At 45.8% G+C, this 25,839-nt stretch overlaps 2 protein-coding genes and 1 long non-coding RNA gene across 12 annotated transcripts in view; 2 read left to right on the top strand and 1 right to left on the bottom strand.

The window, feature by feature from the left end:
• LOC147035489 (inactive phospholipid phosphatase 7-like) overlaps positions 1-5,865 on the top strand; it is a 59,271-nt gene extending 53,406 nt beyond the window's left edge. The window contains exon 2 of the mRNA XM_085855209.1: positions 2,777-5,865. Coding sequence (XP_085711335.1) covers positions 2,777-3,228 — 452 coding nt within the window. The 3' untranslated portion in view covers positions 3,229-5,865. The remainder of the gene's footprint in view (positions 1-2,776) is intronic.
• A 6,611-nt stretch (positions 5,866-12,476) lies between these two features.
• LOC147035488 (uncharacterized) lies at positions 12,477-22,227 on the bottom strand. The gene is made up of 3 exons (XR_015054543.1): positions 21,037-22,227; positions 12,965-13,238; positions 12,477-12,858 (listed from the first exon to the last, which is right to left on the bottom strand). It is a non-coding gene; the product is annotated as an uncharacterized LOC147035488 (long non-coding RNA).
• Positions 22,228-22,593: 366 nt separating this feature from the next.
• The window catches only part of PRRC2C (proline rich coiled-coil 2C), a 195,606-nt gene continuing 192,360 nt past the window's right edge, over positions 22,594-25,839 (top strand). For all 10 annotated transcript variants that reach the window (XM_085892298.1, XM_085890662.1, XM_085890129.1 and 7 more), the window contains exon 1: positions 22,594-22,843. The gene's annotated coding sequence lies outside the window, so the exon portion shown is untranslated. The remainder of the gene's footprint in view (positions 22,844-25,839) is intronic.

Genomic DNA, 25,839 nt, shown 5'->3' with positions numbered 1-25,839 from the left:
TTCCTGGGATTCATGCATGTTAATGTATATTAACAGGAATGAGAGGTATGCACACTCACCTCTGAACTTGTCTGGCCTTGGTTTGAATCTCGACCCAGCGATAAACTGCCATTCTGGTGTTTCGCAGCTCGGACGAGGTATCAATGTGTGTGCCATCCCTCAGATGGACGTTAAACTGGGTGTCCCATTTGGTGGGATTAGTTGGTGGTCGTTAAAGATCCCATGGTGTCCTTCTTAAAGAGTAGGTGAGCTATTGCCATCACCTTGACCAAATTCCATCTGTTTGCACCCAAAAGGAGCACTCCATCAGCGGAACAGGTACACTCCCAGCAATGATGCAAAAATATCCTGCTCACAGACAGACAGGTGAAAACATAACCTCCATTCACCTTCTTCGGTGGCGAAACCGTGGAGGTAATGATGATGATCACTGTGAGTCGGCTTTGTGGGATTGTACCTCCATCAGCTTCCCTCAAATATTGCACACTGCCCCCTCCCGATTCCATCTCCAGGCGATGCATGACGTCATCACCAGGCACCAAAAGGGTGCACTCGTTTTTTACTCCGTTTATTTTTCTTTCTTGTTTGTTTGTCCGGGCGATATCTCAGCTATCCTTTGAGCTCGGAAGCTGAAATTTGGATACAATAGTTAACAAGTGCTTTGGAAAAAACAGTATTTTTTAATTTTTTTGATGAATTGATTAATTCCTTAATTATTATCGATTTCTTAAGTACTTATTTATTTTATTTCTCATCCGGGCGCTATCTCGGGCACATTTTGAGCTGGAAAGCTGATATTTGGACCAATTGGACATGACAGTGAACAAGTGAATTGGCTATAAAGGGTATTTTTTGATTTATTGATTAATCAATTAATTAATTATTTTTCGATTAAGTACTTGATTTTCAAAAAGTTGCTGATTCGGATGAAACTGGTGGTTTTGGTATGCTATTAGGCAAATATATATATATATATATATATATATATATATATATATATATATATATATATATATATATATATATATATATATATATATATATATATATATATATATACACGAGGTCTGTCTAAAAAGAAACGGGACTGAGCCTGCTGTGTGCTCCACTTGCACAGCTTGAATGAACGGGTTGTGTCACAGTCTTTCGCAACATTCCAGCAATATATATGATTGGTGATGGTTGACTGCGCTCATTGTGTGATTTTTTACAGGTCGTGCTTTACACGTTGTCTCATTTGAGTCATCGCGCTATAAGTCGTGAGCAGAGAGCCAATCTGAAGTTTCTTGCCAGGCTTGGGAAAACACCTTCCGAATCCTTCGAAATGCTGCAGCAAGTTTACGGGGAAGAAACGATGTCAGGTACACGTGAATTTGAATGGCACAAGAGGTTCAAAGAGGGATGGGAGGAGGTTGAAGATGATCCACGGTCTGGAAGACCTTCAACGAGCAGAACAATGGACAACATCGAGCGTGTGAAGCAGATGGTGCATGCAGATCATTGACTCATGGTGCGGATGATTGCTGAGGATCTTTCCATCAACAAGGACACTGTCTGGAGCATCATCACTGAAAATCTCGAAATGCACAAAGATGGTCCCCCAAGCTGTTATCCGAGGACCAGAAACAGCAAAGAGTCACTGTCTGAAGACATTATCGAGCGCCTCGAGGATGATCCAGACCTGCTCGGGAGAGTCATTACTGGCGATGAATCGTGGATATTTGAATACGATCCTGAGACCAAACGGCAGAGTCGTCAGTGAAAAAGTCCGGCAACACCAAGACCAAAGAAAGCAAGGATGTCGAAGTCGAAGGTCAAGGTGATGCTCATCGCGTTTTTTGACATCAAGGGCATCGTCTACTTCGAGTTTGTACCACAGGGTCAAGCAGTGAATCAATACGTGTTCAAGGAGATCCTCTGGCGCCTCATGAGATCAGTCCAGGACAAGAGGAGGGATCTGTGGGAGAACAACGCCTGGGTGCTCCACCATGACGATGCCCATGCTCACAGTGCCCTGAGCATCCGACAGTTTCTGGCGGAGAGGAACGTGCCAACTCTGGAGCAACCCCCATATTCGCCAGACTTGGCCCCTTGTGATTTTTCCTATTCCCCAAGCTCAAGGGGTGATCAAGGGGACCCAATTTCCTGATGTGGAGGCCATCAAAAGGGCAGTGACGACGGCGCTCCGGAGGATTCCAGAAGAAGCCTTCCGGGGGTGCATCGAATCGTGGAAGAAGAGGATGGACAAGTGTGCAAGACTGGAGGGAAACTATTTTGAAGGGGACAAGCTGTGATTTCAATATAATTTTTGGAATAAAATTTCAGTGAAGTCAATCCCATTACTTTTTAGACGGACCTCGTGTATATATTTTTTATGATTATTATTTATTAATTTTAATTACGCAATTAATCATTTAATCAATTACTGTACACCGCCTCTCCCAATTCTGTCCCCATGTGCTGCACGGCGAGTAAGTATTATTTGTACACATTCACCTCAGAAGTACACCGCTCCACGCCTTCCTCCCATTTCCGTCTCCATGAGATGTACGGCGACATCACTGGGAAGCCTTTGGCTCCCCGGCATTGTTTCGCACTCGAGGATATATTATTTATTTATTTGGCATGGGGGGCTGTGTACTTTGAATTTTCTTGTACTTGGTGTTTTTTTTTAATCCTTTTAGCATATTATGATCGACAGATAATTGTGTCAAAGTAAATGCCTCTGATCTACTGATCTCACAATTCCTACTGAACATGTCTGTTTATCCACCAGCGCTCCTCTTGGATTTTATCATCGTGACGTCACTGAAAGCACTGGTGCGACGCCGCCACCCTCCCCACGGATCTGGCGTTTCCTCTTCGTCAGTCTCTTCGTCCCCCGTTGCACCTCCCTCACGCTGGTCGGCGTTGTTGCCATCCACATTGTGGCCCGTAGCTGCGGCGGTCTCTTACTCCTTCCCAGCTGGACAGGCAGCCCGTGCTGCACTCGTCATGCAATTCCTGCTGCACCACCTCGTGCTCGCATTCCCAATCCGCGTTTTGCTCATCATGTGGGTCATAGCCGTGGGTTTGCTGCGCGTGTCCATCGGTGCACACCGCGTTTCTGACGTCATAGCTGGCTTTGTACTGGGTTACCATGAATACGCCTTAATTCGTTGCCTCTGGATTTCCGCGGCATCCTGCCAGGCACTTCTTGCAATTATGGGCTTCAGTCCTGTGCCCTGACATAGCTAATATGCGGATACGTCTCTGTCCTTTGGAAAACATTTTTACAGACCTAACATATGGATTCTGAGAACTTGATGGTGACTGTTATTGATGAATGAATGACGTAGAGCATGTGAATGTAAAATAATTCATTCATTATATTACAAACATACCAATTACTGACATTCATAATTTATGGCTCCATTGTAAGCAATTGAGGATTTTCTTCAAGCAAGCAATTACATGCAGTGATATATTTAATGTTTGTTGCTCTGAGAAGTTTAAATTACTTTGGATAAATATTATAAAAGGTAATATGGCATGAGGGGTGTTCAAAAATAATATGAATGAGACGCTCACAATAGCTCGATAATTTATTTTTAATGAATTACATTACTGCTCAAATGTCATCGATTATCCTCACCCTCCAGTGAGGTTGGCCAGGGAAGATTTAAGGCCAAGTCTTTCACGAACCGAGTGGCTAGGCTGGAAGTTCGACTGAAGGTGGCAGGAATTTGTAATTTGCTCAGGGTGCTGGCGATAACTCCCCTACCCTTTGCAAGATAGTGGGATATTCGATGTCCACCAGCTGATGCTAGCAGACGAGACACCTAGCTTAACGTCCATCTGAGCAACAATGCACATGGTGATGCAGTGTCCTTCATGTGAAACAGGAATCTGACAGTTTATAGTGAGTTAAGTCATTTCTAAATCTCCATATATAATGGAGGGAAAGTATTGTTGTGGCCGCAAAACTGTTCCAGTTGCCCGGTTTGAATCTGGCGGGTTGCGTCAAAGTGACCGCAACAGTCGACCGCTTCTAGCCGTGCCTGCCGGATTTGCATCTAATGACCATGTTACCGTGCAGATTGGAAGAGTCAAAGTGGCCGAGTGCTCTGCAGATAGGGGCCACATGACTGGATCTAATCTTAACCGAGCAACCTAAGTCATGTGAAGTGATCTCTTGATAAGCGGTGGACCGCGGTCAATTAATCCCTTAACGGGTCTTTATAAAACCACCAAATTAAGCAACCACCACAGACAGAATTCACTCCCAAGGCCAAGTGTATTTGAATAAAAAATTGATGGTACAGGGAAGGAATATACAAAAAGCAATCATCGTAACCATTGCTCAATAAATAAACCCCTTACCCTCTAACTGACATGCACCCACGAAACCAACGACGAAAGGCAGATCCTTAATTATTATCTATGTCCTTGTCTGGGCCCATCAGATCGACCACAAGATATAAACAACAGTTAGAGGCGGACAAGACAGAAATACCCTGGCTGTGTCTGGCAGGATACAGCAGGAACCGATGCCAAGAGTTAGTGGTACGTCCTTGCTGCACGTCGGCAGTTGGTACGCAGCACGGGGCTCATGAGGCAGAGAGTTGTGGCTGGCTCAGTGAGAGAGTGGCTTGGCCGACAGCTTTTGCAGATTCCAAACACAGCCTTCTCCTCGGTTCCTTTTGGCAACTCCTCATATTGCCCCTCCCCCACCCTGCTGAATGGGCTTTTATAACTGCTAGTCCCTAACTCACATTGTGTCGCTCCACAAAATACGGCAGGTTGATGGTGATTAATTACTGTATACTTTTAAGCAATGCATATCTAATATCACAATTACCTTACGTTAATGCCAGACATTCACTTTAAGTAAATAACTGCCCTATTTTACACATTATTAACCCCAAGGAGCCATTTCCACAACAGTATGGATGTTGTATGTATCATGTACTCCAAAAAATATTTGACTGAGGAAGCTGAAACTTCCAGGGACTAATGAGGACATCCTGGAATTTTGCTGTGCAAGTTTTGTTTAATTCTATCAAATTTTGAAAAAAACGTTTTTGTTTTTTTTTGCCAATCTTAGCATTTTCTTCCTTGGGAGGGGGAGTGGGGGGGGGGTCACGAAATTTCAAAGAGATTTGCTGCCCATAGTGTGGGTATTTGCCAGAACTGTATACTTTACAATATACAATTATAAATAATACTGGCATTTCTTGGACAACTGTATCATTCAAATAATTATTTGAACGTCCTTCGTCACAATAGTGTGCCATGATTACTATATTAGAAAATCAAGTGAAATAAACGAGTGTATGCATTGTTTAGAGGTCATAGGGTGATATGGTAAAACGGTTTAAATGTTGGTTTCACATTCATGCAGTTTCAGAGCATTGTTTTCGAACATCATGTTTACATCACACTGCCGTCACTTTACAAACTTTGTCATATTTCGGTAGTCGGTCATATCATTCAGTAGTTGGTGCATTTGAGGTCGTCTGGATTTGCACACAAACACAGCAACAATTGCCTAATAGGTAAAGGCACAATTTGCAGGTTGAATCAAACTGAATACTGCTGTTTTAATACAATTATGTGATTAAAGAGAGGGCTTAATGAAATCTTACATGAAAGATATTGTCTTTGAAGTGTGAACTGGATCTGGATTCATCCTTCCATGTGAATGGTTAATCCTACTATTAATTTGCAATTGGTCACCGACTTTGACACCAATACGAATTTATATTACGGACCCTCGGCATCAAAAAGCGAGTTATATCGAACATACACTTTCAAATGGAGAACATTGCTGTCATTAGAGCATTTAAATTGCATCAGTTGTGGCAATAAATGTGAATTGTTGCTCCCAGCTTACCGGCTCGATGATAGAAGATGCCATTAGCTGTTTTGCCTCCTTCATCCTGACCTCGTTAAGAATCTCGTGCGGTATATTGAATGAGCAACGTGCTCATTCAATATACCAATGTTATTTCCTGTCGTACCAATAAAAATACCAAAAAGCATTGCACAAACACCATTTAAGTACTGTACAGGGTGTTCCAAAACACATGGACAACTATGATTGTTAATACATTTCGTACCACAAATGATACAACACGACCCTTTGTTTTATATGATACAGAAATTGATAAAGTTTTCCATATTTTCAGGTCTTGTGGTTTAATGCAAAACAAAATTGAGACTCCACAGGAGAAAGGTCAGTGCGTCGAATGGCTCATCGAAACGAGGTATGACACGCAAGTTTAGCGTAATTCCTGTACAAGCTATGGAAGGAATCCGCCATCACGGACTGGTATCAGAGTTAAGAAGATTGGAAGTTTTCAGAAACAGAAAAGTACCGGTCGACCAAGCACAAGTGCAGCAGATGATGAACAAGTACGTGAATCATTTCAACAAAGTCCCAGAAAATAATTTCAACATGCATTCAGAGAACTGGGACTACCATCCACCACTATACACAGGATTTTGCAGAAAAGAGTGGTTTTATGCCTATAAGGAGCAGATTCTGCAGGAACTCAAACCAAATGATGGACCTAAACGCACGACATTTGCCTTGGCAATGCTCAGTCACATAGAGGATGATGAAGATTACCTGAAAAAGGGTCATGTTCACAGACGAAGCTTGCTTTCACATATCGGGGAAGGTCAACCGGCACAATGTCAGGATCCATCCATCCATGGGGACCATACTCTGTGCAGAGCGTTGGTGCTGCCTAAGCAGTTTCCTTGGCTATTGGGCACAATCCTGGATGGGTGGCTACTCCGACACAGTGTACCAGCAAGCTGGCACTCATTTTTCCGACTTCGGAAAGATGACGGGCAGAGTCAATCCCACGTGGTATTAATTCAACAGCTGAGTGGGATTTGAACTGAGGTCCTAGGATCCCAACCCCCCCCCCCTTGCACCCACCACCACCCTAACCATTAAGCCAACACCAGGCATAATGTGAGGATCTGGGGTTCTGAAAACCCCCCACTTTGTCATTGAACACATACGCGACAGTCTAAAAGTCAATGTGTTGTGTGGCCTTCTCCATGACTGCTTGGTGGGTCTGTTTTTCTTTCTGGGGGACACAGTGACCTCAACAATTTACATGAACATATTGGATGGATTCGCCTTCCAACAGATTGAATACCTGCAACCCGATATCATTTTTCAACAGGACGGCGTTCCCCATCATTGGGCCTTAGTCGTTCAAGCCATCATGAATTAAAAATTTCCAGGTCATTGGATTGACGGGACGGACCAACCGCCTGGCCCCCACGATCATCAGACATAACCCCCCTTGATTTTTTTTCTGTGGGGGTTTGTCAAAGATGTTGTCTACAACACCAAGGTGGAAAACCTGCAGGATCTTCGTTCTCGGATCACAGCTGTACGCCTACTGGTGGACACAATCATGCTGAGCCTAACATGGCAAGAACTCATGTACCGCCTGGATGTCCTGCGCGTGACAAACAGAGCTCACATTGAAGTGTATTGATGGTGTACACAAAACTATATGAGTTTCTGTATCATATAAACCAAAGGGTATCGTTGCATCATTTGTAGTTCCAAATATATCAACATCCAAAGTTGTCCAGGTCTTTTTGGAACACCCTGAATGTTAAGACAATAAATTAACATTCCTTGCTTTATACGCTGAGTGTCTTCAGTTAAAAATTTATGTAAACCTAACAACAATATGGACTTACTTATACGATTTGCTACTGAGATTCCACTTGATGCTCGCCAGCCTAATTCATTGGAAAATTAATGAGCAAGAGGACGGTGACATTTGAGTATTCATGAAGGTCAGATACACAGTGCTTGGAAATATATGGAAAATGAAGCCATTTGGCCTATCAGGCCTGTGTTGTACCTTTGTCCCTTTCCCTATTTACTAAACTTCATTGATTAACCTTATTTCCATTAACAGAAAAATATATGAGGATGATTCTAAGTTGACTTGGACGTGTGTGTGTGCGTGTATCCCCTCTATAACTCCAAAAACTACATCTTTATATACCCACATTGCTGTGGAATCGGTCAAGGAATGTTTTATGGTCCAATTCTTTCACAAACCAGCTAACTTGGCTTGACATTCGACTGAAGGTGATAGGAATATGAAATTTGTTCAGGGCACCAGCGATTATAATTCGCCAACAATATGTGCAGGACAATGCAGGACCTTTCATGTCGACCAACTAATGCTGGCAGATGGGACACCCAGTTTAACATCCATGCAAGAGACAGTGCACACGTTGATATATCATTCACCTGCAAAACAATAGAGTGAGTGTTTACAGCCAGCCCAGGTGAAACAACCGAGAGACGAGTCTGAAAATCTCAAGCCTATCCTGCCAATCCTTTGAATATATATATATAAATATATATATATATATATATATATATATATATATATATATATATATATATATATATATATATATATACATATACAGCTCTGGAAAAAAATAAGAGACCACTCCCAAAATATTTAAATCAGCATCTCTACATGTATGGCAGCCATTCCATTCCAGTGTCTGTTGAATTCCAACACAGGCAAAACTCATTCTACTTAGTGAGGTCCTGATTGGGTGATCACCTGAACCGAATCTTATTTAACAAGGAAAGGTATAAAAACCACTGCTGTGGTCATCACTATCCTCTTGCAATAGGACCAGCTGGAAGGCAAAAACAGTGCTAGTTGTACCTCAAAAGTAATTGGAATCAAAAAAAATAACTATTGACTATGCCAAAAGAGATGAAAAGAAAAGTTTTGAGTGAGGAAAAGAAGGGTTCAATTCTGGCTTTACTGGCAGAGGGATACAGTGAGCATCACGTTGCTTCCATCCCTAAAAATTCAAAGACGGCGGTTCATAAGAACAAGGTCAAGCAGCAGACATTGGGGACAACAAAGCTGCAGACTGGCAGAGGGCGAAAACGACTTTCCACTGACCGGGATGACCGCCAACTCATTCGAATGTCACTCAACAACCATACGATGACATCAAGTGACTGACAAAAAGAATGGCAAACGGCAGCTGGGGTGAAGTGCACGGCGAGGACGGTTCGAAACAGGCTCCTTGGGGCAGGGCTGAAGTCGTGCAAAGCTAGAAAAAGCCCTTCATCAATGAGAAGCAAAGAAGAACCAGGCTGAGGTTTGCAAAAGACCATAAGGATTGGACCGTAGAGGACTGGAGTAAGGTCATCTTCTCTGATGAGTCCAATTTTCAGCTTTGCCTAACACCTGGTCGTCTAAAGGCCCGGTCACACCTTGACGTTTTAGCCAACGTATGCCGATTTTTGATTTTTTTTTCTAAAACGCTGGCACACGTTGAATACGTTATGGGTAAGTTTTGATAACATTGAGAGCACGCTGGCATACGTCGTAGTACGTTGCCATACGTCGTTGTACGTTGGCTTTAAACGTTGTACTTTTCGGTTGTCCTCAAATTTTTTCATGCTTGAAATTTCACGACGTATGCCGGCATATGACTCACACGTTCCGCTACGCTGGCCACAAGTTGTAGGCACGGTCTGCGATCGTTGACATCAACACATGCTACTTGTAAGTTAATCATAAGTTGAGACACGCCGAGGTAATGTTTAGAGTACCCGAAACTTATTTCCTACCTATGATTAACGTGTTGTTGGCACGTTACGCGATCGTTGCCACACGTCGACAGACGTTACTTTTAAGTTACTCATAGGCTGAAAGACGTCGGTATAATGGATCGTCCTTGCGTCAGCGTCCACGGCCACGGCCAGGACACTTATTTGCAGCATTCTTCAAACTTTTCTTCGGCATGACGAGGATGTTCACACTTCGATGTCTAGCTTGGCTATGATTCCAATTGTCCATCGGCAGCGTCTATTTAAAATAGTCGAGTTTGAGCGTTTTAACACGTTCAGAAGAAACGTTTCAAATTTCCAAACCCCAGCGTCAAAAAAAAACAAAAAAAAAAAAAACAAAGGCGAGTGACAGCAATTTAAATCGTTCATTGTAAACAATGAAACTAGCTGAGTGGTACCGTTTAAAAGTCGTTGAGTGTAAAAAAAAATCCAATTGTTGAGCGCAAGCGTCTACTTTCAATAGTGGAGATGCAGCCATTTAAATCGTTGAGTGGCAGCCTATGAACCTACCCGTGGACACGCGGACGCAAGGACGATCCATCATAACCCACACCCTCCCCCTCACACCCACCTACTACTGCCAACATGAACAAACTACTACTAATACTAATACTAATACTAATACTAATACTGATACTGATACTGTTACTGCTGACATGGACATCGACTCAAAAAGCACTCGAAAACACTGTTGGGTTCCCCTTTTATGAACACCATTTTTATATACCAATTCCCAAAACCGCTGGGAACACGTCTTTATATGGCAGTTGTAACCTAGAAACACGTTCATTTATTTTTTTTGTCGACCGGAAGACGTCATTGGAATACGTCTACATACGTCGATGTGTGTTGGGGCTACGTAAAGAATTGGTTCAAAGCACGTCAAACATTAGTTAGAAATAAGTTTCGCGTAAAAAAGACATTACCGCGACGTGTTTCAACTTATGAGTAGCTTATACGTAGCCTTTGTGGACGTGTGTAAGCGTCCACATATCGTGTGTAAAACTTATCCTCATCGCATGCGAACGTGTGTCATACGCCGAGTACGTCGTAAAATTTTGAACATGTTCAAAATTTCTTGACGTACTCTACTTACTACGACTTATGATAGCGTATTTAGCGTTCTACTCGCGCATACCAAACTTACCCATACCGTATTCGACGTGCCCCAACGTTTTAGACACTTTTTGTTACGTCGGCAAACGCTGGCAAGATCGCCAAGGTGTGACCGCGATGTTGACCCTTCCATTTCTACGGCAGTTATGATTCGAATCGTTGTGCGTCAGCCTTTTAATAGGCTACGCCACGACATCGTCGGCGATGCGTGCAACGCGCTATGCCTGAGTTAGACTATCGTTGGGCATCGGTTGTGTAGGCCGACAACAGGTTCAGCATTCGTTGGTATAAGTTATCTATAACACAACGAAACGTTCTGTGTAGTTACCAATGCGTTATACATAAGACCAAGTCGCTATGAATACGTCCGAATCTTTAAAAAAAAACATCAAAAGTTCAACGTAAGCCAGCGTTTTACATAAATTTTAACACGTTGCCATCGCTGGCTAAAACGTCAAGGTGTGACCGGGCCTTAATGGCTAGACGGAGACCTGGAGAGGCCTACAAGCCACAGTGTCTCGTACCCACTGTGAAATTTGGTGGAGGATCGGTGATGATCTGGGGGTGCTTCAGCAAGGCTGGAATCGGGCAGATTTGTCTTTGTGAAGGACTCATGAATCAAGCCAGTAACAAGGTTGTCCTTGAAGAACACTTGCTTCCTTCTGCTCTGACAATGTTCCCCAACTCTGAGGATTGGTTTTTCCAGCAGCACAATGCTCCATGCCACACAGCCAGGTCAATCAAGGTGTGGATGGAGGACCATCAGATCAAGACCCTGTCATGGCCAGCCCAATCTCCAGACCTGAACCCCATTGAAAACCTCTGGAATGTGTTCAAGAGGAAGAAGGATGGTCACAATCCATCAAACAAAGCCGAGCTGCTTGAATTTTTGCACCAGGAGTGGCATAAAGTCACCCAACAGCAATGTGAAAGACTGGTGGAGAGCATGCCAAGATGCATGAAAGCTGTAATTGAAAATCAGGGTTATTCCACAAAATATTGATTTCTGAACTCTTCCTAAGTTAAAACATTAGTATTGTGTTGTTTAAAAATGAATATGAACTTGTTTTGTTTGTATTATTTGAGGTCTGAAAACACTGAATCTTTGTTATTTTGATCAGTTGTCATTTTCTGCAAATAAATGCTTTAAATGACAATATTTTTTTTTCGGAATTTGGGAGAAATGTCAGTAGTTTATAGAATAAAACAAAAATGTTCATTTTACTCAAACACATACCTGTAAATAGTAAAACCAGAAAAACGGATAATTTTGCAGTGGTCTCTTAATTATTTTCAGAGCTGTATATATATATATATATATATATATATATATATATATATATATATATATATATATATATATATATATATATATATATATATATATATATATATATATATATATATATATATATATATATAATGCTACAGGTCAGGGTTCGAGTACGGATGAGTCCACGAGGTGGTCGCGTCCATGCCGCTGCTCGCTCTCTAACCCAGAGGCCAACAAACCATGGATAACTCTGCGGACCGACGGGTTGTGAAGCAACTGTGGATGCTGGTTGGGATAATTAGGTCTAACAGCGTCCTCACACCTTCGATGTCATGTTACCTATTGGTGACCTAATCTTCTCAACTGGGGCACCGCACACTCAACGCCCACCCGTCTACTTATTACAACTGAGGAAAACTGTGGGTTGGACGTTGGCTGAAGCAATCCTGGAGCAAATTCAATGGGGCAAACACTTCCCGTAGATCTATTACGTACACGTTATGCCAGACCAATAAAGGAAAGGACAACCAAGACAGATTTGAAAGATGTTCAACAAGCAACCAACAGCAGTCTTTATTTCACAAGCAGGCAATCATCAAAGCACATATTTAAAGGTAAGCAAGCAAGGTCAGAAGGCAAAGAAGAGCATATTTACTTCGAGCACATGTGTTTTTCCCCTTAAACAAACTTACTTAGAAAGACATGGGACCATCATTCATCTGAAAAGAAAGAGACAAGAAGAGATGGGGAGAAAGAAGAAGCGCAGAGTATGGGGGCAACTTCTCCCTTACCTCACACAACCAGGTGGGTCTGTGTCAGTCCAAATATGCTGGGGGTGGTAAAGGATGAGTGGTGGAGTGTCAATGCTATGTCGATCAGAGTACAGCGTAGCGATAACGTCGGCTGAGAGAAAGGTTGTGAGGTGCGAACAATACCTTGTCCACGTTGGGATGAAGGGTAATCGTTGATAACTCCTTAGGAAGGTTGATTCTCTTTTTGCGTCCAAAGTGGATGGTTAACCGTTCTTCGAGAAAGGAAGAAAAAGATAGCTTATGTGTATGTGCAGCTGCGCCGTGTACCAGGGACCTCGTGGCATCACTGCGTCCTCGCTTCGTATTCCCCTCACTTCGCTCTGGACTCAGTGCGGCTTGTCCTGGACCTAGCACAGTTCATCCCGGCAGGCGATCCCTCAAGCAGGCAGTTTTCTTCCTGATGCATCCCCAACACATACACACACACAACAGTCCCAAACCGAGCCACACCCAAGCCTTTAAAAGCGCCACGCGAGGCGTGGCTTCAAGGGAGCAAAGTTCATGTGAGCATCCCCCAACCCTATGTGGCCCTTTCCCATTGGTGTGTGAATTTTTGTTGCACACATTGGTGGTGTATCGGCTCAGAGCCTCTGGTTCCCACACCTACTGGAAGTAAAAAATAATATAATCACAAACTATTCAGTCAATTCAGCCTGGTGTTGGCTTAAGGTTTAAGGTGGCTGGCTTAAGATCTGAGGGTCCTAGGATTGAGCCTGCCATCCTTCCAAGATCGGCAAAATGGGTACCAGCTTTCTGGGGTAATAAGCCATTCGAGTATCCTGCGTCGGAGTGGTGAGCTCTCCAGCATTGTATTCCTTCGCCAAATGAAACTGCCTCGGCAGCCCTATGTGCCTCACGGTGTGAAAGGAATGGTTATTATTCAGTCAATTCCATCCAATATATAATTACATCGTCAACCATTGACTTCATCGAGAAACCTAAGCAGTTTTAACAGTTAGTGACTATTATGCTGTCAAAGGACATTCCTAGCAAACTCCTTAAGTATTCCGCACTCTATTGGAAACAAATTCCCTGACAACAGTCAGGTGAAATGTGTTATCTGCTCGTCTGTATATACATCTGTACTTAGAGTCGCACGGATGGCAACCTCCCCATAGTCTGCAGCCACAATCGATGCAGTAACCATCACACATAGCCAAACTATCATCCATCCATTGGGATCATCCAGAGAGAGAGAAAGAGAAAGAGAGAGATTTGTCAGGATTGAAGGACATATTCCAAGTGTTTGACCATCTTGTGATTTTTTTTTTCAAGGTCTGAAGAGAGGGAAGAGGCCACAGTGGCCTGTCTGTCTGAAAGGTGAGGGATGTCACAGCAGAGGGTGGGGTCATCAGCAAATAGATAAAGGGTATTTTCCAGAATTATAGAGATCATTTCTGAATATCAGGAATACCACTGGTCCCAGAACACTGCTTGGGGCACTCCAGCCTTGACAGGGTGAGGAGATTAAAGGACTCCATTGAGTGCCGCACGTTGGCTTTGAAAGTAGAGGATGTCAGTCAGTCAGTCATACATGGAGTTGGCCTTGGATGTCATTGGCGGAGAGATTGGAGAGCAAGGCAGGATGAAAGACTGTATCGAAAGCACGACATATGTCCAGAGAGATGGCTCTGATCTTATGTCTGACATTGAGGACCTCCAACATCTATCAAGTTTATCTCCTTATTCTGACTTACTGCAATGGAAGGTTCCAAGAATTATTTGGCCTTGTTTGGAGTTACAGAAAATCGAGTTAACGACTTCCAGTCACCACTAAAAGATGATGACTTTGTCCAGTCTGAGCACGTCCCATAAGCTGTTAAGCTTGAGTAGGGGTGAATGCAGTCACAAATTCAATAAAAACCAAGAAATTGCATATCACTAGTGGGTCAATTCGGTGTTGTGTCCACAAAATAATATGATCCACTCGGTGACTTGAGTGTCATAACTGACCAGTGCCTGTGAGAATAAGCTGCTCACTAAAAAGGGTTCGATGATCTGAGTCTCCATTATGCTCAGCAATGTAGCAGCAGTGGTAACGGGGAAAGACGCCGAGATGTACGTGACCGATGTTCCTCGTAAAACAGGTCTATACCAAGATCTACGAAGCAGGAATATTTGTCTGCTCAATGAGAGCGATTCCCTGGATAAAAACTTTTGGAACTCGCTGATAGTCATGAGGGCGAACATAGTGTATGAAGGAGAGGAAGACCGGAGCCAAAAGGAGCCAAAATACTCAAGCAGCACCCATACTAGTTAGGGCTCACCATGCAGAGTATCTCTGCTCTTGTGCGATTGTTCTTCTTCTTTGTAATTAATTTCCTGCCCTGGTTTTGAAAAGCACTCCATGGTTGATCGTCACCACTATTTTCACCTCCTTCGAGATTGCTGGAGAAGGATGAAAACAGCGATAGATAATCCTGTACTTGTAACGCAATAGTTACATGATGCCTGGTGTTGGCTTAATGGTTAGGGTGGCAGGCTTGGGATACTAGGGGTCCTGAGTTCAAATCCTGCTATGCTGTTGAATTAATACCAGGTGGGGTTGATTCAGCCTGTCGTCCTTCTAAGGTCGGCAAAAATGAGTGCCAGCTTTCTGGTATCCTGCATCGGAGTGGCGACCCATCCAGGATTGTGCCCAATAGCCCAGGAAACTGCTTAGGCAGCACCAACACTCTGAACGGAGGATGATCCCAATGGATGGATGGAATAGTTACATGTGATGAAAAATAAGGCCAGATCATGGAGATCAGTCATTCAATCTATTGGAAGACTTGAAACAATTTAGCGAGCCAGTGCACATGTCTCCCAGACTTAGTTTGACTTCTGTAGAAGTAGGTTGAGTCACAGAAGTAGGTGCAGTAGTAAGAGTTGCATGTCCTGTAGTTGAGGAATGGAGCTGCTCTGCAGCTGATTTTGGCTTCGTTGCACAATCACCTTCTAGGTGGGCTTCTTTCAGGCGATCAACACTGACAGACTCCCATTTACCCTGTATGTCAATAATGAAATACTTGGGAGTTCTGCACAGCACTCTAAAAGGTCCTGAATAGGGTGGTTGTAGTGGTTTGCAGATAGCATCAAATTGAACAAAAACGTGTGTACAGTTCATAAGTATTCTTGGAACTTGGGTTGTGGTTTGTTGAGATAGTGTCGTAGCCGGTGTGGTACTGGACATGTGCTCTTGCAGTCGATGTACATAGCTGGATGGGTCCAGTAATGTAGTAGGGTGACTAGGTACAACCATTTGTCCTGGTAGTTTAAGGGTGGTACTATAAACAAGTTCCGCTGGAGTACATCCTTAATCGTCCTTGATGGTAGTGCAAATGCCCAGTAGAACAAGAGGAAGATATTCGTACCACTGACCTGGGTCTTATTGGACTTTCAAAGCTGCCTTCAACTGCCAATGGAAACGTTCAACCATGCCATTGGTTGCTGGGTGATAAGCCATTGTACGAATGTGATTGCATCCCAAGAGGTTCATCAACTCAGTGAACAGGTGGGACTCAAATTGCTGTCTCTGAGCTGTAGTGATGGTAGATGGTGTGCCATATCTTGAAATCCAATGATGTATTAATGCTCTAGCAAAGGTCTCTGCTGTGATGTCATGTCGAGGAATAGCATCAGGCCACCTGGTACAGCAATCAATACAGGGGAGCATGTAACTGCACCCATTTGATAGAGGTGGTGGTCCTATGAGATCGATGTGAATGTGCTCGAATCTTTCATCTGATGTAACAAAAGTACCTAAAGGAGATTTGACATGGCGATGGACTTACTTTAGCTTTTTGACATGAAATGCAATTCCTTGCCCACTCATGAGTATCCTTGTTAACACCTGGCCAAATGAAACGTGCCGATATCAACATCTGAGTGGATCTGATGCCAGGGTGTGACAAACAGTGGAGTGCATTGAAGATTCCATGACGGTGATTTTTAGGCACAAAAGGTCGTCCGTGGCTTATTGAGACATCACATCAGATGTATCCGTCTCAAACAGGGAGTGGTACTTGCTGTAACGACAGTGAAGATGAATCTCGTAGCTCACGAAGCTCCACACATCATTCTCCTGATCAGCTGCTAACTGGATGTAATCGATGGAGGAAGAAGGGTGAAGCGCATCAATGTGTGAATGTGAGAGTGCATCAGCTGAATGTGAGAGTGCATCAGCTACCACATTATCAAATCCCTTTACATGCCTGATGTTTGTCATGAACTGGGATATCTGGTCGAGATGACGAATCTCCATTGGGGAGTGACGATCAGGCTTTGAGTGCAAGGCGTACATCAAAGGTTTGTGGTCGGTGTAGATGATGAAAGCTCTTCCTTCCAGTAAATGTCCAAAGAGCTTGACACTGAGATACATGGCTAATCACTCCTGACCAAAAGTACTGTAGTGAGTCTCTGCCAGCTACAGTCGCTTTGAGAATAATGAGAGTGACTGCCATTCTCCATCGGCCAACTGTTGCAGTACGCCACCTACACCCCCACGTCTGATGCGTCGGTCATGAGGCGTAACAGAGCGTCTGACTTGGGATGGACAAGGAGGACAGTTTCAGCCAATTTAACTTTCACCTTTTCAAGGGCTGAAAGCTCTGGCTCACCAAGGGTGATAGGCTGGTGATCCCTGAGCACGTGAGGGGTTGAAGCGTGCCAGCACAGTTGGGAATGAAATGGTGGTAAAAGTTTACCAGGCCGAGAAATTCTCTCAAACTGCGGAGCGATGTCGGTGTTTGGAAATCACAGATGCTCTTCACTTTATCTGTTCGAGCACATATGCCCTGCTCATCCATTACATGACCCAGGAAGGTGAGTGTGGATACTCCCAACTGGCACTTGGCGAGGTTAATCACCATACCACTACATGACCCAGGAAGGTGAGTGTAGATACTCCCAACTGGCACTTGCCTAGGTTAATCACCATACCATACTCAGCCAACCGGTCGAATAGCTGTCTCAGGTGTGTTTCATGTTCATGATGTGTAGAGCTAGCCACACAGTGGTCATCTAGATGCAAACAAAGGGCAATCCTCGGGTGATGTCATTGATGCAACACTAAAACGTCTGAGCTGCATTGCGTAGACTGAATGGCATACAAACAAATTCAAAAAGTCAAAATGATGTGGTTATAGCTGTCTTACAGATATCATCAGGCTCGACAAGTATCTGATGATACGCTCTAACCAGATCTACTTTGGAGAAAACTCGAGCACCTTGCAGAGAAGAAGAGAAGTCCTGGAGGTGTGGCGCCAGATCGTGATCAGGCACAGCGGCCCTGTTGAGTGCCCGATAATCTCCACAAGGCCGCAGTCTCCAGGTGTCTTCCTTGGGCCCGGTGTAAAGGAGAGGAGCAGTTACTGATAGATGGGCCAATAATAACGAGCTGAAGCATAGGGTCGAACTGTGTGTGCCCTGGCAAGTGACTGATGATCAGATGCTCGACGGTGAGGTCTCGCTGTTGCAGGTGGGCCTTGAGTCACTATGTGATGTGTGATGGAGTGTTTGACTGCTGCATCACAGTACACTGGTCGAGTTATGCTGGGGTATTCATGAAGGAAGGTACTAAATCGTGAGGTGTTGGTACTCTTCACATCCATGGGACTGATGATGGATGCTTACGAACCTATCCCTCTCACGGTAAAGTTGGCTGTAGTATCACTAAGCCGATGATGTTTTACATTCACTAACAGACCAAACCGATTGATAAAATCAGCTTCAACGATGGGTGTGGGCAGCTAGGCGACGATAAATACCCAGCGAAAAACTTGACACAGTCCCAAATCAAGCGTCAAATATTTCTCTCCGTAGGTGGCAATACGTGAGTGGTTAACTGCTTGAAGTTGTGGCGCTGTGTTGTTAGACCGAGTCCTGTTTTCTGTTGTGCGTGGTAACAAGCTCACTCCAGCCCCAGTATCAACTAGGAAGCGTGTGCCAGTGTTCTCGTCAGTGACATAGAAAAGGCGACTCTCATGGTGACCGGCAGAGCTCGTCGCCCCAAGTTGCTGGTCCTGCCGTTTTCCTGTGTGGTTGAAGTGGGTTTCTGAAATGAACATGGCGGTACACTTCCGAGTTGCTGTACCGTAACGCCAATGGTACCAACATTCTCGACCTTCACGTCCATGATGAGGACGACTATTGCTCAGTCTCCTGCCACGCTGTTTTCTTTGGGACCACTCTCGAGAAAAACCACGCTCTTCCTGCAGGTGACAAGTGAGCGCCCGGACTTGTGCCATGAGCTGGTTGATGGTGGACCACAAATCCTGGATGACCGAATGATCAGACGTTGTAGCGGCAGCAATGGAAGGGGTGGGTGCTGCCACTTCTTGAAACAATATTGTCATCAATCTCAATGAGCTGCTCAATAGTCACAGCTTCGTTGGTAGAGGCCAGGATGAGTTGAGCATTGTTGGGTAAAACACTGCAAGAATAGCTATTTCAAAATGCTATCTTCCAACTTAGCATCACCCAAAAGCTGCCTCATCCTCCAAAAAAACTGTGACGGTTTCCTGTCTCCCAGCTCTTCTCAGATGAAAAGCTGATGGAAGCGTTTCTTCTCAGATGTGGAGGTGTTACAAATCCGGAAGCCATTTGCACACAAACAGACAGCAGCCCCACAGTTCAGTTATTTCGATAAGTATGTGTTTATAGTTAGAATCCATCCCCTATGTCTAATGGGAATTCTGTGTGTGCACTGTGAGTTATTTTATAGTCAGGTTTTTTTTATATCTTTAAATCTTCATCCTTCGTTTTCGCACCATCGCCATCCATCGCCCACGTGCAGCGTGTCACGTACAGGGGTGAGGTTCCCTCCGCCCACCGTGAGGGAACCAATCAACGGCGGCCGGCCCGACAGCCGACCCGTGATCACCCCTCCCCGCTACAAGGGTGGATGGAGAATAGGGTGCTCCCCTGGTTGTTCCGTCTGGGTTCTCAGACACGCACGGGGGGAGAGTGGTCGTTGCCCCTCCCAACGGACCACCCCTTGTCCAATCAGGGAAGCTCATCACCTCAGGGCTGGCTCCGCCTTAGCCCGATGGAGTGTTTGGCCCAACCAATGAGGGGCGGCCACGAGTCGCCCGACAACCCCTCGTCCAATTCGGAGGCGAGTCCCTCAGAGCGGTTCCCTCGACCCGCGTGGGAGGGGAAGGATAAGGGTAGGTGGCGAGCCATCGAAGAAAAAAAGGAGAAAGAGAAGAAGCCTTGTCTTGCCTGCTGGCGTTCTCGTCTACCCATGGGTGGTCGTCTCGTCTGATCCATTCCCGTGCTGGCTGGCGTCCGTCGCGTCATTCCTGGTCCCTGGTGCTTGGTGCTGCGTTGTTGGCGACAGGTTAGAGTCCCACCATCGGACAAGCTTGACCAGACCGCACGAAGTGGACAGGTGCAAGAATAGGCCGCTGTCCTCAGCTCGCCTTTCCCTCCTGAGCTGAAGGGCCAAATAAAGGCTGCGGCCACCATTTCTTTGGGTGTGTGTGTGTGTGTGTGTGTGTGTGTGTGTGTGTGTGTGTGTGTGTGTGTGTGTGTGTGTGTGTGTGTGTGTGTGTGTGTGTGTGTGTGTGTGTGTGTGTGTGTGTGTGTGTGTGTGTGTGTGGGCACCAGTCTGTTAAGTAAAACTGTTAAGTGCTTCTCGCTCACTGTACATTGCCTGCATTTTTTTTTATTCGGATAACTCTGCTCTTTGTGTGCTTCCCTCCCCGATTATATTGTTTGTAAATAAACCCCCGTGTTAAATGTTCCAGCTCGCTTTCTGTGCTTTCTCCCACTGACCCAGCACAGTTCGTATTGATAATTAGTGAGGCCGTCGGTGCCGTAAATCGTTCATTTGGTCCGGCGCGGCTTTGGTAACTTCCACTCGGTTACGCCGGATCCGAGTCGGTAACAGCGACTGGGTTCGGACAAAGTCGGCCGAGGGTTCCCCGGTAACTAGACTGCGTGGTTATTTAGGTATATTGGAGATCGAGACAATTAACCCGACGCCACGCGGTCAAAATATTGGCGTCCACGGTCCGCTAATGGACCCGTGACGTCGGACTTATCTGAGAGTCACGACCTAAATTTCAGATGTTCTGTAGGAGACGGCCCAACTGCTCCGTCCAGCGTTCATCCTCGTTACCGAATCCCGGCCCACAACAGTATGTCGTATGAGCTCAGTCATGAGCTTGTCGTCTCTGTCCGTCCTTGTTGGTATGAAAATCTCTCACCTCTTGTACAATCTCTGGTTGCAGGGGAGCCAAAATACTCGAGCAGCACTCGTACTCGTTCGAGCTCACTGTGCAGAGTGTCCCCCGCCCCCTTCGCGAGATTCTTCTTCTTTTTTGTGATTAATTTCCTGCCCTGGTTTTGAAAAGCACTCCGTGGTTGATTGTCGCCACGACACTCTCTTCCCGCGTCCCTCGAGGGGGAGGGATTGGAGTCTGGTGGTCGTGTGAGGTAAAAATGATTGGTGAGAAAGCAGATTAATAACTGGTGCTGCCCTGGTTGTTCCGTCTGGGTTCTCAGACACGCACGGGGGGAGGGTGGTCGTTGCCCCTCCCACCGGACCACCCCTTGTCCAATCAGGGAAGCTCATCACCTCAGGACTGGCTCCGCCTCAGCCAGATGGAGTGTTCGGCCTGACCAATGAGGGGCGGCCACGAGTCACCTGACAACCCCTCGTCCAATCCGGAGGCGAGTCCCTGCACTACTGCCATTGGTTGGACAAATAAATGTAACAAAGCTCATGGTGGAAAAGCACTAACGATTTGGCACCGACGACAAGTACACAAGCCTTAACCTTTTCTTTCTTGTTCAGCTCGACAACTAAGATGGCGCCCGCGCACTGCATCATGGGTACTGAACCCTTCTCTGCAATCCAAATCCCAAGGCCTCTGGAACTTGGGATATATCATGCACCTGACTGGTCATGATGGACCCACCGGCAACTACAAGGAGGCATTTCCCTTCCCTTCCTTCCTTATTTCTCCTTCTCCCACTTTATGCGAATTTACACGTCATGAATTGCGGGGCGAGGGTGAGGGGAGCAGATGGAGGGTGTTTTGAGGGGATTATCGTTGGGGGAGGCGACAGCTTGTGCCTTGTGAGCCACAACTTCCAACACCTCATTCCCGGTGTCTCATTCCTTCTGGACACGCGCTGAGAATACGCAAGCCGACATCGGTGACGTCAGCCAGGACACAACTACGTATTATTTACAAAATAATTAATTACTAATAGACACGGGGACACGTGCACACGTCATCGTAATATATTCATTAAGTAGCCGACATCGATATCGACGACAGCTCGACGTAAACACCGAGCGGTGGATTGAAAGTTGCGGCCTGTACGTGATGAGGACGATGGACGTGAGGTTGATTTTCCAGGAGTTCCGTGATTCTTGACGCGCCGCACGTTTCTCATGCTCAATAGGGCTCGTTTTGGGAATTTTGCTGGTGAACAGCGTTTGTATTAAAGACCTGGTGATGTTAAAATGTGTCGTGATGACGAAATAAACCACCTCGGTATCGGTTCGTTAGAAAAACGGGACGTACGATAGCACATCGCACATGACGTAATGACGTAATGACGTAATGACGTAATAAACCACCTCGTTATCGGTTCGTCAGAAAAACGGGCCGTGCGATAGCACATCGCACGTGACGTAATGACGTAATAACGTAATAACGTAATAAACCACCTTGGTATCGGTTCGTCAGAAAAACGGGCCGTGCGATAGCACATCGCACGTGACGGGTGACGTAATGACGCCTAACGTTTAATTGGATGATAAATTGCGAGTGCGTTTCGCCGTTGTGACGCCATCTTGCCGGCGCGATTGCCGCGCGCTCCTTCGGCCTTTGGTACATTGCGACCTGGCAACGGCTCTTTCACGACCCACACTGCGCCATCGAGGGTTTGACGTCGCCTATGTGCTCGGTGCCCTGTTTTCCTCGCACTCCCAGTCGGTTTGGTGTGAACGTGCTTGACATCGCGGCTGCGTCGAGCTGCCCAAGTGTCCTTCGGAACGAGGTGAGCGCGACGACGCCATTTTCTGCAGCCCGGCGTTTTGGAGCTTTTCTTGTTTTTCACAGGATGTCCCTGTTCGCGTCTTGTTCGCGATATTGATCTGAAACGTCGTTGTTGTCCTTCCCGCGTGTTTGCTTTTCTTTCGTTCATGGACTTCATCACGGATGAGTGTTCCTCGTTTTGATGTGTCTCGATTTCGAATCGTCGGGCGGCGGATGGTGACCGGCGGGTTCCCTCGGCGGGTGGTGACCGGCGGGTTCCCTCGGCGGGTGGTGACCGGCGGGTTCCCTCGGCGGGTGGTGACCGGCGGGTTCCCTCGGCGGGTGGTGACCGGCGGGTTCCCTCGGCGGGTGGTGACCGGCGGGTTCCCTCGGCGGGTGGTGACCGGCGGGTTCCCTCGGCGGGTGGTGACCGGCGGGTTCCCTCGGCGGGTGGTGACCGGCGGGTTCCCTCGGCGGGTGGTGACCGGCGGGTTCCCTCGGCGGGTGGTGACCGGCGGGTTCCCTCGGCGGGTGGTGACCGGCGGGTTCCCTCGGCGGGTGGTGACCGGCGGGTTCCCTCGGCGGGTGGTGACCGGCGGGTGGTGACCGGCGGGTTCCCTCGTCGGGTGGTGACCGGCGGGTTCCCTCGTCGGGTGGTGACCGGCGGGTTCCCTCGTCGGGTGGTGACCGGCGGGTTCCCTCGTCGGGCGGCCGGTGGTGACCGGCGGGTGTTACCCGTGGTGATTGCGCTATTGGAGTTCGCTCTCACTCTAAAGACGTTCCCCCCGCACCCTCCCCTCACGCCCTGTTTAAACCCCAAGACCCCTCCCCTCACGCCCTGTTTAAACCCCAAGACCCCTCCCCTCACGCTCTGTTTAAACCCCAAGACCCCTCCCCTCACTCCCTGTTTAAACCCCAAGACCCCTCCCCTCACGCCCTGTTTAAACCCCAAGACCCCTCCCCTCACGCCCTGTTTAAACCCCAAGACCCCTCCCCTCACGCCCTGTTTAAACCCCAAGACCCCTCTGACTAATGGCTCGAAATCTGTAGCTTGCTGGAAAGAGCACAGAGGCATTTCCGTTCCAGTTGGTGGAGTTTATTTATTTAATTTGTTCTCAACTTGTGTTCTACAAAATGGTGTTTTGTTCGAACATTTCCAACGTGGTTCTTCACGTGACGTGTTTTCGTATTTTATCCTTGGAGATTCACGTTCGCTTGCTATTTACCTGTGCTGTTCGCAGTTGTTTAAGTTCCTGAAATGATCCATATCGCTGGTCCTGCAAAAGCTTCTCTTTTCATCTTCCACCTCCAGCTGATTGTTGTTGGAATCGTTTATCCCTCTGGTTCCAGGGCACTGAAAATGACCACGCACATTGTGACGTGATCTGAAGATGAACGGCTACCTGTGCATTTGTTTGGTGGTGCTGTTTTTTTTTTTTTTTGTCAATGCCCAAGACTGAAGTGGTTATTTATTGTCGGTGTGGTGGAACCTTCGAGCATGTGCACACACATGTTCCTTTCCTTCACGCACGAGCAGCAATGACCAACTTTGTATGCTCTCGCACAAAGGAAAGACTCGAGTCTGACAGTTTGACAATGGAGTGTCCTTTATCATTGGCCTTTGACCTTTTTTTTTTTTTTTTTTGAGTTTGTGGCTACAACTATTTGTAGCTGTTGCTTGTGATGGTGACCATTTTTGTTGGCAATTGGCCATATGATATCTGATTGATTAATTTTTATCACCTTCACCGCTGACGGAGCACGGAGGTGTCTTTCTTTGGTTGTCTGTCTGTGAGCAGGATATCTCAAAGTTTTGGACTAAACTTGGTGGCCAGGTTGGGTATGTGACCCGGATGAATTGATTACATTTTGGTGAAGGTCTGGATGCGAGGATATCCACCCTATCGGTGGGGTACAAAACCTAAACCGTTTAGCCTGCTGGTGGAATTCGCTCCATAGAGTGCCATTCTAGTTGTATTTTGTGTCTGTCAACCTTTTGTTGTTGAATCGCAATGAAGGCATTTATGGGTCCTTTTGTCTACAAGTATAGAATTTGGACACCGTTTTTAGCTCGCCTGTTCGAAGAACAGAGAGCTATAGCGGTACCCCCGGCGTGAGCGTCAGCGTGAAAATGTTAATTTTTGGTGCAAGTTATTTTTGTCCTTTCTAATGTTTTTATCTACCACACTTTTTTTTATACGGTGTGTGTGTATAAAATGTAGTCTGTCTGTCTGTCCATCCATTCCTGTCCGCACTCTAACTCCCAAAGTTTTCAACTTTCACGTTTCATATTTGGTATGTAGGTACAGACTGTGGAGACTGTGTCGCGACAGACGGTCGTCATCTAAAGTGGTTGCCATGGCAACTCGGATGCTGTTTTCCATGTAGTAGCATAATTCTCTATATACCTTCTTGTTCAGGCATATATTGCGCTCTTGTTACTGATTACAAATACAGAAATGGGAATAAAATTATTTGGATCAGACTTCACTGCAATGCTTTATAAAAAAAAAATTAATTATTAGACTAGTCTTTTAAAAACGATTAATGTATAAACAGGCGAGCATTGGGTGGCTTTGACACCAACTCCGGTTATTTATTTATTAAACTTTAAGGATTGGTAGGGGATTTGATTTGACAGGGCCAAGGAGGCACCAACATCCACAGGGTGTGGAGCTGAAATTGTAAGACATTGGAACGAGCGGTCAACACCAGCCCTTTTGCACCACCAACAAACTTGCAACACTGTCTTCTGACTTGTTCCTTTATTTTGGCGGTGTATCGGCAACAAACCGTTGCCTCAATTGCTCCTGAAAATAAATGAAGTGACCCAGGTTGTGGATGTGGAGCAATAACGCTCGCACTGTTTACGTGCATCAATAATGCATCATGGTGATGTAGCTCGGATAACTCGCATTGCACTCCGTCACCCCTCCGAAGGAAGAAAACGTTTTTCAAAACTTGATGGAATTCAATAGAACTTACCCCTAACTAACCCTAACCCTAACTCCAGGGTGC

Source organism: Eptatretus burgeri, chromosome 1 (genome assembly GCF_056783735.1).
Source record: "Eptatretus burgeri isolate ZD-2024b chromosome 1, Ebu_testis_v1, whole genome shotgun sequence".
In the NCBI taxonomy this organism is placed as follows: domain Eukaryota; kingdom Metazoa; phylum Chordata; class Myxini; order Myxiniformes; family Myxinidae; genus Eptatretus; species Eptatretus burgeri.
The sequence above is the reverse complement of the archived record's forward strand: the minus strand, read 5'-3'. Positions and strand labels throughout refer to the sequence as shown.